Below are 14,192 nucleotides of genomic sequence, written 5' to 3'. Positions count from 1 at the left end.
TGTCCTTGCCCCTCCAGTCTGTTCCTTCCTCTACGGTGTTGCCTAAAAATGAACTTGTGAACTTGCCTAATCGAATTGTTTCTCCATCTGTTCCTGTAAGGTCTTCATCACGAGTGAAACACCCTCCGCGTTGGTTGCATGATTATGTTACTTAGTACAAAAGACACTGATTATCTTGTGCTAAATGAGAAATAAATTCTAGTTCTAATATGTCTGGTTACAAAATGTAGAATATATTGTTAAACTAACTGAATTGGGTGTAAATTTTGTATAGGTTTTGCCTATTGCACCAACTATGTAATTTGGGTGGAATTTACAGTTTTGAGTAAAGGAGGAATGTTGTGTCTATGTACTTGTCAGGAGATGGCGCTGTAGTCCACATGTTGATACCTATAAATGGTGTGGAGTAAGAATGGAAGTTGTTGCACCTGCTGCCCATTCATGTAAATGGCTGACACTGTTGTATTGCTTGTGGGTTTGAATAAACCTTGAAGAAGTGAGAAACTGTCTTGTCTTCATGATTACTTGGACTTAGACTCAACAGAGAGGAGAGGAGAAAGGGAAAAAAAGAAGAAAACAGCGATAGGCACGAATGGAAACGCTAATGACAAGCTCACGAATGCTAACATGCTGCACTCGCTGATTAAGAATAAAAGCAAATTATCAAATTAATCGGATTAGACTGATAGATAATATCATATGGTGAGAATTAATTTATATTTTATAAATTTTAACAACAGAGAGTGATAGTAAGATAGAGATTCTACAGAAAAACAAAGCTACATGGAGCTACGATCACAAACAGCAGCAAGTCCAGCAGGAAGCAGGAATAACACTGTACAACAGTGAAACACACAGGTTGCAGCTCTCAGCCCACACTATTTACCAAAGGAAAGAGAAACACAAGAACTACAACTGACTTCAGCCACAGACGGAGATGAAATCACCTGAAATAAAAATACATTTTATTTCTCAAGATTTCAATAACTCAACAACTGAAATTAAATAACTCCAAAAACAGCATTACCAGCTTCACTTATTACTAACCAGATTGACTTTATTTCTGTCAGATGACTACAGCAGCTCTTCACAAAGGTTTACATATTGATATTTTATTGTTTGCTTGAAATCACCATAATGGAGATCAGTGTTTAATTGTTTTTTGTAACTATGTACATGGTTATGTTATTATAAACACACAGTCTCGGAGCCAGATAAAAATCTATCATAAAACCAGTAAGGTCCAAGAGCAGAACAGAGCAGCTCAAAGTAACTTGTTACAAAAAATGCTGCACTAATCAGAAAAATTGGCAGCAGCATTACTAAACACATCACAAGATAAATATATTTATACCATAATCTGGCTCAATGCTTGAATCTGATTGGTCAGAGGTTCCAAAGAGTACTTTGTACTTGGTTCTAGCCGGTCCTATGATATTCTTATTGTTCACTGCCTTGCCATTTGTCCATCCTTCATTACATGATACACGGGTCGGGTATAAACAAATAACACACTCTGGTGTCCATGCGGCACTTACATGTTGTGCTGCATCACATTACTTAATGTTTCAGGGTGTTTTTTATTCATCGTGAAAAAAAGCACTGTTTCCAGTCTGTTATGTCCTCTCTATTTCCAGGTTCACCAGTAAACCTGAGATTTAATGGGATCATTTTTTCTTTGGGTAGGAAGTCATTACCACCACTGGAAACCAGAGGTTAAAGAAGTCATGCAGGCACACTGCGCCCCTGGAGACTCACCCTGGAACTTTCACAATTGTTCTATATTAATTGTTGGATGATAGTCTTTATAAGCTCATGTATTTTGACAGAAATGAAATGTGATCTCTTGAGGAGTATTGCCAATAGATAGATTGCTGCAAAAAAATGGAAGTTGAAACTTTGACCCTTGAGAGCTTTAGCCACAATCAATACTACATTAAAGTAAAATGTTGTAAATCCCACTATTCACTAGGAATAACTCTACTCAGGACTGGTTCTTCAACCCTGAGTGCACCAAGCTACATCCAAAAGTTACATTTAATGTTGTAGAACATCCGCAAACCCAAGTTCAGATTCTGATCAGATTCAACAGTTGTTGCATTACAGCATATTTTTATCATAAACTCTTGATTGAATGTCCTCACTACATTCTGTTAATTCTCTGTCCAAAAAAGGCTTTCTTGTTCTCTTCATGCACTGATGATCAACCATATGCAAATCAGATCTCATGAAAAGAAAACTGAAAATGAAACTTTTATTTATAATTAGAAAAAAGGGAACAAACACTGACTCTATATTTTTAATTTGAAACATTTAAATGCTTTATTTACTAGAGAAAGCAACAAAGAAGAGCTCCACGAAACTCTTTTCACAATAACAGAAGAACTTGTTTAAATGGACAACACACTCATTATTAAAGACAAGTTGTGTTCACAGAGATGCATTATATATATTTCTCTCTGTATGTAACACAGCTGTGTGTGATCGGTCTACACACACTGGTTGAGGCTGGTGCTCTGGCTCAGCGGTGTGGAAAGCGCCGGGTGACTCAGGCTGCACGTGTAGGTTCTCCCAGAGCTCCAGCGCTGCTTACTGAGCTTCAGGACACTGGTCTGGGAGAAGGTGCCATCGGCCTGACGCTGATACGGAGCCGTCTGCACCTCGTCCCCCGTCACACCGCTGCTGTCCTCAGACCAGGACACGGTGACACTGTCAGGGTAAAAGCCCTGAGCCACACACACCACACTGACATCTCCCTCAGAGAGCAGAGGAGCAGCAGGAGCCAGCAGGAGCAGGGACGGAGGAGACGACGGACGAGCTGATATCACTACAGGGACAACACTTCGATTAAACGAGGCACCATCGTCAAGGAACACTGTTGCTATTCTTCACTCAGTATTAAACAGTAATAAGGCTTATGTCTGTTAAGGATAAAATCAATTAGGATCAAACTTGGATTAAAAAGTAGATTCAGTGGATTTGATTTTTCTATTAATTAGTATGCCAAATTATTACTTACAATGTATTGCAGTGCTTTATTATTTATTTGCTCGTTATTTTACAAAGAGTCATTTTAAATGTTTTTGTTATTGTTTCTAATCATTCGGTTGGCTTTTTTTATATTTAGGTACATTCAACAGATTTTGGGCATCAACCTGATATCCACTTCTTTACAAAAATGCAGACTTAATTTATATATATATATATGAAGAGTTCAGATGCAAAAGCCTTTAAGTGCCATTTCACATGATTTATATGTATGATTAAACGCAGTTTAGCCGAGTCTATAAGACAATTAAAACAAATTTTGAGTTTTTCATTTTTCAATTGTATGGTTTATTTCTTGTGGAAGTTGATTACTTTGCACTGAGGAAATAATAAAATTGAATGCATTTATCAATGAAAAGGTCTATGTCTAAGCGATAAAGAAGACCTATACACAATTTAAGCCATATCTTATAAATATGTGACTCATTTTAGAGAAAACATGATTAAATAAATCATTGGGACATAAAAGTCTCTGTATAACAGGAATGACCCACACTGTTAGCAATTGATTAATTTTTAATTTTTTAATTTTTAATTTTTACAATAAATTTTACAACAACGCATTGTATTCATGTTTTTATTGTAAAGGCAAATGCATGATGGGAAATTTACGTACAGTCCTGTAATATTATTGTAATTACACTGTAGACGCATTATTTTACAGCCACCGCATAGCATCACGGGATCGCTGCAGTTTGAATTTTTAAATTACGCGGTCAACTGTACCAGACGAGACCAGACGTATTTTAAGCAGTTTTGGAAGAAGGAACATGTCTCAGGTATGTAACATAAAATCTGTTTTATAAGTCTTTTGATATGTTAATACTGGTGATCTGAGTGAGTGCTTATTATTTCGTTTGGTTTATTTCAGTGGAATATTTTCAGATTTCTCTTGAATGTTAGTTAAAATCGCGTCTTTATAACGCTTATAAAGGCAGCGCTATTTTTAAAATGTTTTTCGCCGATTTCGGAGACAACTCCACCTAATCAGCGGGAGCTCAGTGCTCATGTATCCGCCGAGAGCAGTCTCTGATCGGCTAGTCCTTCTGACATTTGCCGCTGGCTCTGAAAACTCTGATTTGTTGTTGACTATATCTAAACATCATCTCCTTGGCTCGGAGGTGATACGGAAAAAGGTAACATAACGTTAACCACATGCAAAAACACCAAAACGAGGACATCTTCATTAACGTTGGACCATAGACTTGTTAAAATAGCCCGGTCAGCTTCCTTAGCTCAGGTTATGATTGCACTGATTACAGGTGCTAGTGGACAGGCTATTGTAACGTTATTTTAATCGGGGTTCTTGAAGTCATCGTGGTTTCCAAACTAGTATGCGTAGCTTGTAGATGTTATGTTCATTCTGCTCCGATCACGATCGGCCGATCGTTAATGTGCATCTCGTCAGTAAAGCCGTTCTCTAATGAGCGGTAAATTCCATCAGGTGCCTGATTTCACATAGAGCAGCTGTTACTACACAGAGCCGTTGTTAACTGAGAAGATGGGCCAATAAACGCTGAAAATGAACGCAGCTTCTCAATTTTCAATGGCTCTGTGTAGTAACAGCTGCTTTATGTGAAATCACACACCTGATGGAATTTACCGCTCATTAGAGAACGGCTTTACTGACGAGATGCCCATAACGATCGGCCGACCGTGATCGGAGCACCCCTAGTTCATTCAATTAACATAAGCAAACTTCAATTGAAATATGGGATTTAATGAAACGTCAGTGCTGGTGTCTTTATTTAATTCTGTAAATTAGCCATAACTGTGAGCTAAGCTGCTCATGTGGTATCTTTAGACGTTATAACGTTACTTATTGCTTGACAAACCAGAGTGGAAGAGCAGAGCATGTGTCATGTAAGCTGTCTGTATCTAAAATAAACTGCGCTTGCGCAACTTCAACCAACCAGCATCATAGTTCATTTTTTTTTCTTTCTTTCTCTTATTAGAGTCGGAGCCCGTCTACATTTTAGACATTCTCTGTTAAGAGTTCAGTTCTGTTGAAAGTCTTGTAGTGCTCTCTTTGTCTTAGGAGAAGGCGGCAAATTATTAACAGCAGTATTTAAATAACCTTAGTTAGCAAATTAATAAACTTAACCATCCGTCTACCCTGGTGGGTTTCTTTCTTTTATCAATTGTACAGCTTATGTAAATAAATAATCTGTTGGTGTGTTGTAAGCCTTTTTAACCACCACATGGTGTGATCTTTGTTAGCTAGCCAGCTAACGTTAGGTTAGCCAGCCCTCTGCCCTTGTCTCTGCATTGGAACAGTGTGGACTCAGCTTTTCACTTTAATCGCTCTTGGTCTCTTTTCTAAAAATTTTTCTTTGTAAGTTCAACACGTGTGGAAGTGTTTTTGATACAGTGCTTAAGTTTAATCAGCACATTAAACTGCATAATAATAGCGCTAATTACGTATATCAGTGCGGTGTGCCAGAATGCCCAAGAACATACTTTAAACTTAGTGCCCTTAAAGCTCACATGTACAGAGACCACAAAGCAGATGGACCTTTAAGGAATAGTCAGCCACTATTATGTGATGCTACTCCTATACAATGTGACTTTTGTGCTGTAAGGTGTGAATCTTCATCTTTAGTTTGTCATTTGAGGTCACACTTGCAAGAAGGATTAGAAGTTCAATGTCCATTTAGAGGATGTGATCGCAAGTTCACTATTGTGTCGAGTTTTGCATCTCATATATCTAGAAAACACAAAAATGAGAGTGTTGTGCACATAGATCCCTCGAATGTGGAAAGGTGTGTTGCCACAGAATCTTTTCTTCAGTGTGCACCCTCTGATCATTCTGATGATGAGCCAGAAGAGACTCTTGCTGTTGATGAATCCCTCTTTCTGCAAAATATCACTCTCTTCTATCTTAAACTTCAGGCTAAACTACTGTTACCTGCTACTACAATACAGACTATCATTGAGGGATATCAGGATGTCCATGATATCAGTTTGACAAATTTGCTGAACAACTTAAGTGACAAACTTACTGTCCTTGGAGTCCCAGAGGCCACAATCAATAACATTATGGTCGAACTCAGAAAAGAAGACCTCCTTTCTGCCTGTAACAGTGGACCTTTGAGCACAGACCAGAAAAGAAAGACAGCTTTTAAGAAACATTTTAATTATGTTGAGCCTGTACCTCTGTTTTTAGGTAATGATGATAAAGGTAGGGAATCATTTGCCCAGTATGTACCTGTTCAAGAAACATTGGCTACACTTTTTAAAAGCAAGTCTATTCAAGAACAGTATGCAGCAACACGTTCCAAGGCATCATCAGATGGTCTTTTCCAGGACATTAATGATGGAAAGGGAGCTCAGTGCAACCCTTTATATAAAATGGAGCCATCCTCGCTTGGTCTGATACTCTATCAGGATGCGTTTGAAGTTGTCAATCCACTTGGCTCTTCAAGAAAGAAACATAAGATTGTAGCAGTTTATTTAACTCTGACAGATATTTTGCCTCATAACAGATCCACCACAGATCAAATGCAACTTGTTCTCTTGTGCAACGAGCAGGCCTTTAAATATTTTGGGATAGACAAGGTATTTGAGCCTCTCATAAAAGACCTGAAAGCTCTTGAGGAGACTGGTATTGTGATAGGTGATGGGCAAATTGTCAAAGGTCGACTGTGTGCTATCTCAGGTGACAATTTAGGGTCTCACAGTATCGGCGGTTTTGTTGAGAACTTCAGTAAGAGCCATTACTTCTGCAGATACTGTGATGTAGAAAGAGCTACTTTTCAGAACTCTCCACTATTGTGTGGCACCCCACGAACAGAACAGTCCTATCAGACTCATCTGCAGGAATTACGCACCAGTGGCAGAAATTCTGAGTGCGGCATTAAATCAGATTCTCCATTTAACCAACTATCATTCTTTCATGTTTGCCAGCCTGGGCTGCCCCCATGTCTTGGGCATGACCTGTTTGAAGGCATTGTTTCGAGTGACCTTGCTTTGTTTATTGCTTATTTAGTTAAGGATAAACATTTTAATTATCTACATCTCAACAGGTGCATAGATCAGTTCAAGTATCAGGGGAATGATGGCCACGACAAACCAGCTGATGTTTCACCAGGTAGCAATAAACTTACTGGACATGCAGCCCAGAACTGGTGTTTCCTTCGTTTGCTACCCCTCCTGGTGGGAGATAGGATTAAGAATCCATGTGACAATGCTGTTTGGCAACTTGTGCTCCAGCTTAGAGAAATTGTAGAGCTAATTTGTGCTCCAGCAATTACAACAGATCAGGTCGCTTATCTTAAAATACTCATTGAGGAATACATATACTTTCGAAGACAGCTCTTTCCTGATCAGCCCCTGAAGCCCAAACACCACTATCTGCTTCATTATCCACAGCTCATTACAGAGTTTGGCCCCCTAATTCGCCTTTGGACTCTCAGGTTCGAGAGTAAGCACTCTTTCTTCAAGAGATGTGCTAGAAAGTTGCACAATTTCAAAAACATCTGCAAAACAGTTGCTGAGCGACACCAGCTCTTCCAAGCCTATTTGAGTGCTGGTGAAATGTTCCAGCCAAGTGTGTCATTTGATAAGGGCACACCATTCTATGTAAATGACTACAGTGACAAAATCAGAGAGGCTGTGCTTGGATTGAATTTGGAATTTATAGATACAGTAGCATCTCATGCTGTCACAGTGAAGGGCACTTCGTACAAAAAGGGCATGTATATCTTGTTGGGAAAAACTGATGAAGAATTGGAGGTTGGCAAGATAGAGCTGGTCATTGTTCACCATGGCTCTGTGTCCTTCATCTCTGAAAAATATTTGTTTGTGAAGCTGAGTGACATTGGGGTCTATTGCATATTAGGGACAGCCCAAGAGCAGTTTGTTTGTGTGAGACATGACGATCTGCTTGATTATTATCCTTTGCCAGCCTATGAGATGTGTGATATGCCAGTAATCTCTCTCCATCACTCGTTTGCAGAAACATACTAATACAGTGATTGCTGCATCAGAGGACATCGGCAAGGCTGTCCTGGCTGCTCTTCCTGGGCTCCCCACAGATACATTGGCATCCTTGATGACAGGCCTGGAGACCCTTGGTGTGCAGAGCATGGAGGACCTCTTCTATTTGAGGGAAGATGATCTTCTGATCTACCTCCGTCCAGTCCAGTGCAGAAGGCTCATTTGTGCCTTCACACCAAAAGGTAATGGTTCTGTTAATATCTCCCAGTACAAAGATCCATTTACACTTAAAGAACAAAAGGTAGTAAAATAAAAGACAAGTGGTTACTGCTTAAAGTAAGTTATATTACCTGTTCAATGATACATTGTGGCAGAGTGAAATGTCTATTGACATAAGAGTGAAGTCCAGACAATCTTTGAGAATATTCCCTCCATTTTAAGTAAATGATTGCATTAAATTTTTATATTCCATCTTAGGGTTGTCTTTCAAAATAATTTTAATTTGTTTTTGAGCTTTTTCTTCCTAGAAATAGCATAATGTAGCTACCATTCTATTATAGATTTCACTTTATCGTCCAAGTTCAGACTAGTAGCATTGAAAATGTTGAATTAAATGAAAAAAAAAATTTTTTTTAATGATTTTGAGTTAAGTAGAAAATATCATAGTGGGTGTTAAAGTACAACATTAGTGTGTCTGGATCATAGGGTTCCAATGATCAAAATGTGTGTATTACAGATCCCTCTTCAGCACCATTTCCCCCAGGAAGTCCAGAACCCTCCTTAGCTCTGTTTTCTGTGGAAAGTCCACAAACCTCCTCAACCCTGTGTTATCCAGGTACACCCGGAAAATTCAACACTAGAGGAAGACTTCTTCCATCACCACACACACCATGGCCTGCACATTTTAAAATAAACTGGGAGAAGATGCCGTCAGAGGTACAGTCAGCTATCACAAATTCAACGAGACCAAATCCAGCAGCGAGAAGAGCAATGGTCAGATGTCTTGTTGATCAGATGAGAGACCACAATGCAAACCCTAAAAGAGGAATCTGTGCACAGGTTGCAAATGATGTAGTTCGGAAGTACCCCCAATGCTTTGGTGACGTGGATGGTGATAATAATGTAGCTGCAGCTTCTCTTCTACAGCAACTCAAAACTAGAATTGAACATTTAAATAGAAATAACACCATGGCACGGCTCAGACAGAAAAGGCCCTCAATTCCAGGTGTTAGGAGGCAGCCCAGACAGCAAGCAGTTTCGGCCCAGGTCTGGCCCACATCTGGCCCACATGGATTTCATGCGGGCCAGATGTGGGCCGGATCTGGGCCAACACTATGTTGCTGTCTGGGAGGAAAGAGGTCCCATGGACCAGTATGGATGTGTGCGGTGGCAACCCGAAGAACTTCCTGCTGGGGAGACAGAAGAAAGCTTGCAAGAGATGAAAATGCAAATGCTGCAGCTATATGCCCAAGTTGGAATGACAGGAGCAGAGAGAGCAGGGGTCCAGAGATGGCATGAAAATACTTACATGCTCCAGCGCCGTGATCTCAATGCAGATCCTCCACACAGCATATCCAAAATCAAGGACGACTGGCCATTTCTGTTTTCCCTGAAGGGTCTGTTCTCTCACTTCAGTGAGCTGACCGGTATTTCCATCCTGGAGAAGCTGCCAGCAGCCATTGAGCAAAGAAGCAAGACTATAATCGAGTACTTTGAAAAACGCAAGACAGCAGGTGTGGGTGAAGTCTTGGATGCCTATCAAGAAAAGAATGGCAGCAAGGCCATCTGCATTATCCTATGCCTACTTGCACACTTTAATGAGACTGGCATCTTTCTTAAGGCTGATGTGAGTATAACCTGCACACACACAGACACACTTACTCTGGCTCGTTCTCTTTTCGAACAGTTATTTTGTAAATTGCTTGTGCAATATCGTTGTGTTGGTAATATAGTCTCCACACAGACTATTTCATTTTTTTTTTCATGTTTAACTGTTGAACTTCAACAACAATCTGAACTGCTATAGGTAGTTGTTGATCTGTTGACTGGCTAAAATCATTTTCTTGTTTTAGACAGCGTAGCATACATGTATTAAAAACATTAGCCTTTTTTTTTATTCTGTGTTGAGTGGACCAATCTCTGTCTCGAAGCTGGTCTACAATATTAAAATAATAAAATTCGTAAATGGTATTTGTTGTGTAATTGGTTAAACATTTTTTCATGTTTTTTTTTTTTTTTTTTATTCCTTAGCCCTCTGCCACAGCTGCTGATATCCAGAAAGAGACCCTACCCAGCACACCTTGCTTAATTGTGCAAGGTATATTCTTCCCTTATTTTGTTAAGGTTTATTACAGGGCTTAAAGGGGTCATATGATGCAATTAACATTTTTACATTCTCTTTGGAGTGTTACGAGCTCTTGTTGCATAAAGAAGATCTGTAAAGAAGCAAAGACTAAAGTCTCAAATCCAAAGATATATTCTTTATCAAAGTTACAGGGTTAGTTCAGCCAAAAATCTAAATTATGTAATTAATGACTCGCCCTCATGTCTTTCCAAACCCGTGAGTCCTCCGTTCATCTTCCAAACACAGTTTAAGATATTTTAGATTTAGTCCGAGAGCTCTCAGTCCCTCTATTGAAGCTGTGTGTACGGTATACTGTCCATATCCAGAAAGATAAGAAAAACATCATCAAAGTAGTCCATGTGGCATCAGAGGGTCCGTTAGAATTTGTTGAAGCATCGAAAATACATTTTGGTCCAAAAATACCAAAAACTACGACTTTATTCAGCATTGTCTTCTCTTCCGGGTCTTGTTGTAAGCGCATTCACAACACTGCAGTGCTTATGTGTTTTCTGGCGCGCCCAATAACAAAGAAAACATGTCAGCAGAGTCGTAGTCACAGCAGTCGTGCTCACAACAGACCCTGAAGAGAAGACAATGATGAATAAAATCTTAGTTTTTGCTATTTTTGGACCAAAATGTATTTTCGATGCTTCAACAAATTTTAACGGACCCTCTGATGTCACATGGACTACTTTGATGATGTTTTTCTTGCCTTTCTGGACATGGACAGTAGACCGTACATACATTTTCAATGGAGGGACAGAAAGCTCTCTGACTAAATCTAAAATATCTTAAACTGTGTTCCTAAGATGAACGGAGGTCTTACGGGTTTACAAATACACTAAATAATGATCTTTAAAAAAGCATCATATGACCTCTTTAAGGTTTTTCAGCACTATGCCTGAATTCTGGCACATGGCCGTTGTAGATTTAAAAAATTATTATGAGATGAAATCAAAGTATTGAGACTAGTTTTGTCCACTATCCCCTATGAAGTAGTCTCCTTGTCCAGTGGTACACAGCTCTCTGGAACATGTGTTATTTGAGAGGATCTAAGAGATTCCTTGTGCTCCAATGTGACAGAGCACATGCTCATAGCGCATGGAAAATGTGCAAGTTTTCAAAATTTCAAACAAGAAAACTGGGATACCATTTTGACACAGTAGAGGAGATAGAAAACACATCTCACATGGTGCTGGATAGCCTTAAATAGCAAGGCTTCCAGGGAGTGTTCCAACCAAGCCAGGAGAACTGAGAGCTATGAATCACTGCACAAGAAGACTACTTTGAAAGGGATAGCAGCCAAATTTAAACTGGGTAATTTTTTTTATTTTATAGGCACACTGATTTTTTTTTTTATTGCACCCTGAACATATTTCAAGCACAAAGTTTCCTTCCTTTAAGCCCTGTTAATAGTTGTTAGGAAATACTGTAATTCAACATAAGCCTATTGCATCCATTAAATGCCTACTCCAAATTAGCAAAAACCATACGATGACTTTGTCTCCCACCCGATAAAATTGGTACTTTCACCCATCATTCAATTAAATTCAATTCACGTTTATTTGTATATTGCTTTTTACTATACAAATCATTGCAAAGCAACTTTACAGAAAATTAAGTTTCTACAATATTTAGTAGTAGCATATCAGTGGTGACTGTCAGCTCATGCCAACAATGCCACTCATGCGTGTATGTAGTTCAGCTTTCTAGTTCTCTTTTAGTTATCATATTGTGTTAATGCATTTCAGGAGAAACGCTAAGTGCAGACACGTGGATGATGTCCATAGAAGGAACAATTGTGATGGGGCCCCACAACAACCTGCTGAATGGAGTGGCAGCGACCTTTGCTGCCTACTATGTGTTTAACTTGCATTATCCCAAAGATGCCTCAAGCACTCTTGAATTTGTCCAAAGGTATGTTTAAACTGTTTGCACACTACCGTATTTTTCGGACTATAAGTCGCACCTGAGTATAAGTCGCATCAGACCAAAAATACGTCATGATAAGGAAAAAAAATAAATAAGTCACATTTATTTAGAACCAAGAACCAAGAGAAAACATTACAGTCTACAGCCACGAGAGGGCGCTCTATGTCTTCAGTGTAGACTACAGGAGCACTGAGCAGCACAGAGTGCCCTCTCGGGGCTAAAGACAGTAATGTTTTCTCTTGGTTCATGTGAAATTAATTTTGATATGTCGCCAGCCAAATTATGAAGAAAAGTGCGACTTATATTCCGGAAAATACGGTAATAAAAATAATAGAACCATCATTCTCATATGGAGCTACCCATGAATCATTTTCTTTTTGTTCAGTATTGTTAGACTCTTTGATATACTCTATTCATTGATGTCAAAAGACTCTATGCATTGATTTCAAAAGACAAAAGACTATTCAATTCCTTTGCGTCTTTTATGTACATTCGAAAAAATTTGGCAAAGAAACCCTAATTGGAGAGGCGGGGCATAGAGGAGAAACAATAATGTGTTTTTTGAACCTTAAACCGCATAAACACATTTCATTACACCAAATACACCAAATAATGTTCTTTTTAGCAATGTCATATGACCCCTTTAAGGTACGTTGCAGACACTTTTGTCCAAAGCAAAATACAATTTACAGTGCATACAGTGGCATTACATATTTAAGAAAACAATGTTAAAGCCAATGTGATTGTAAATGTTAAGTTGTGTTAATGTTAAATAAATACATCAACGTCACTTATTTTTCAGCGACCAAGTAGGAATAGTTTACTTTTTGTTTTTGTTTGTTGTTTTTTTACACAGTATTCATCATTAACAGATAAGAAAACTTTTTTCAATCTCTCTGTTTTCAGAGCTTTTTGTGGAATCAACTCCCAGTTGGGCAGCAAAGCAGAGAAGAGACATGGGCTCAACGCCCCTGTCTGCACCCTCTTAAGAAAACTACTGGACTTTGAGTTGATGGGCTAGTACTGATGCCAACCCACAGCTCCCCCAGTTCAAGACTAGCTGGGCACTTTTGTTATCACCATGTTCCCCTTGATGATACATTGTCTGGACATCAGTGAAACTAATATTGTTTGTAGATAAAAGAAGTTTGTAATGTGATGTTGCATAGTGGTTTAATAAAAAAAAAAGAAAGAAAAGATGCCATGGTTTTGGTTTTAATTGTGGAAGATTACAGAATTTTATTATAACAATTAGAAATTACAAGATGAGTACAATATATTTTGAATTACAATATTCAACTGTAATTGTCTCCTGTAAAATTACAGGAAATTCCTGGCAACTGAGTTGCAGTAAATATACAGTAAATTATAATAATTTACAACATTTTACTGTAATAAATCACAGTAGCACTGCTGTATAAATACAGGACTCTATTGTATTAAAAAAACAATATATTACCTGTATATTACTTGCTGTAAATTCACGGCAATTAGTTGCCAGGAATTTCCTGTAAAATTACAATAAATTTTTAACAGTGCATGTATGCATGAAACAAAAAAATAAAAAATATCCACCTAATTATTAAAACAGTCACATGTTTAAATATAAGTGAGGAATTCCTGTAATGTCAGATGACAAAACACATCATGTAAAAACCTGAGCCTTAACATTATATAATGGCCAGATCATTAGATATATTCAGGTTAACATGGCTCATGTGAACACAAACCTCTTTGTTCATCAATATCTTCATGTTTCCTTGTGCATTCATCTGGGCAACTAGTTTCTTCACTCTCTTCTTTAATAAACATCTTGTCACACAGATGTCAGTGGTCTTCAGCTGGAGTTGCTCGGTCACCTTTATTGGGGTGAATGTCAGCTCGCGCCATTTACAGCACGCGCACTGCTGAAGTCCACTGTCGGAGGAGG

At 38.6% G+C, this 14,192-nt stretch overlaps 1 protein-coding gene and 1 gene segment (V, D, J or C); one reads left to right on the top strand and one right to left on the bottom strand.

Moving 5' to 3' along the window:
* Positions 1–2,296: 2,296 nt before the first annotated feature.
* On the bottom strand, positions 2,297–4,689 carry LOC127956994 (immunoglobulin kappa constant-like). The segment is given in 2 exon segments: positions 2,297–2,886; positions 4,679–4,689. Coding segments are annotated over 2 exon segments (408 nt in total).
* Positions 4,690–4,770: 81 nt separating this feature from the next.
* Positions 4,771–13,430, top strand: LOC127944498 (uncharacterized). Of its 3 annotated transcripts, none has more exons than XR_008150372.1 (4): positions 4,771–8,228; positions 8,723–8,821; positions 12,082–12,247; positions 13,169–13,430. XR_008150372.1 is itself a non-coding variant. In XM_052540487.1 (4 exons), exons 1-4 carry the CDS (start codon positions 8,102–8,104, stop codon positions 13,281–13,283), a joined length of 507 nt encoding a protein of 168 aa, XP_052396447.1. In that variant the 5' UTR covers positions 4,771–8,101; the 3' UTR covers positions 13,284–13,429. The 3 variants fall into 3 exon arrangements, 2 of the variants coding, with proteins under 2 accessions (XP_052396447.1, XP_052396440.1); XM_052540487.1 differs by having other exon boundaries at positions 13,169–13,429; XM_052540480.1 differs by lacking the exons at positions 4,771–8,228; positions 8,723–8,821 and adding exons at positions 9,339–9,832; positions 10,237–10,303 and having other exon boundaries at positions 13,169–13,429.
* Positions 13,431–14,192: the final 762 nt, after the last annotated feature.

The sequence above is a fragment of the Carassius gibelio genome, chromosome A3 (assembly GCF_023724105.1).
Source record: "Carassius gibelio isolate Cgi1373 ecotype wild population from Czech Republic chromosome A3, carGib1.2-hapl.c, whole genome shotgun sequence".
NCBI classification, from domain to species: domain Eukaryota; kingdom Metazoa; phylum Chordata; class Actinopteri; order Cypriniformes; family Cyprinidae; genus Carassius; species Carassius gibelio.
The sequence above is the reverse complement of the archived record's forward strand: the minus strand, read 5'-3'. Positions and strand labels throughout refer to the sequence as shown.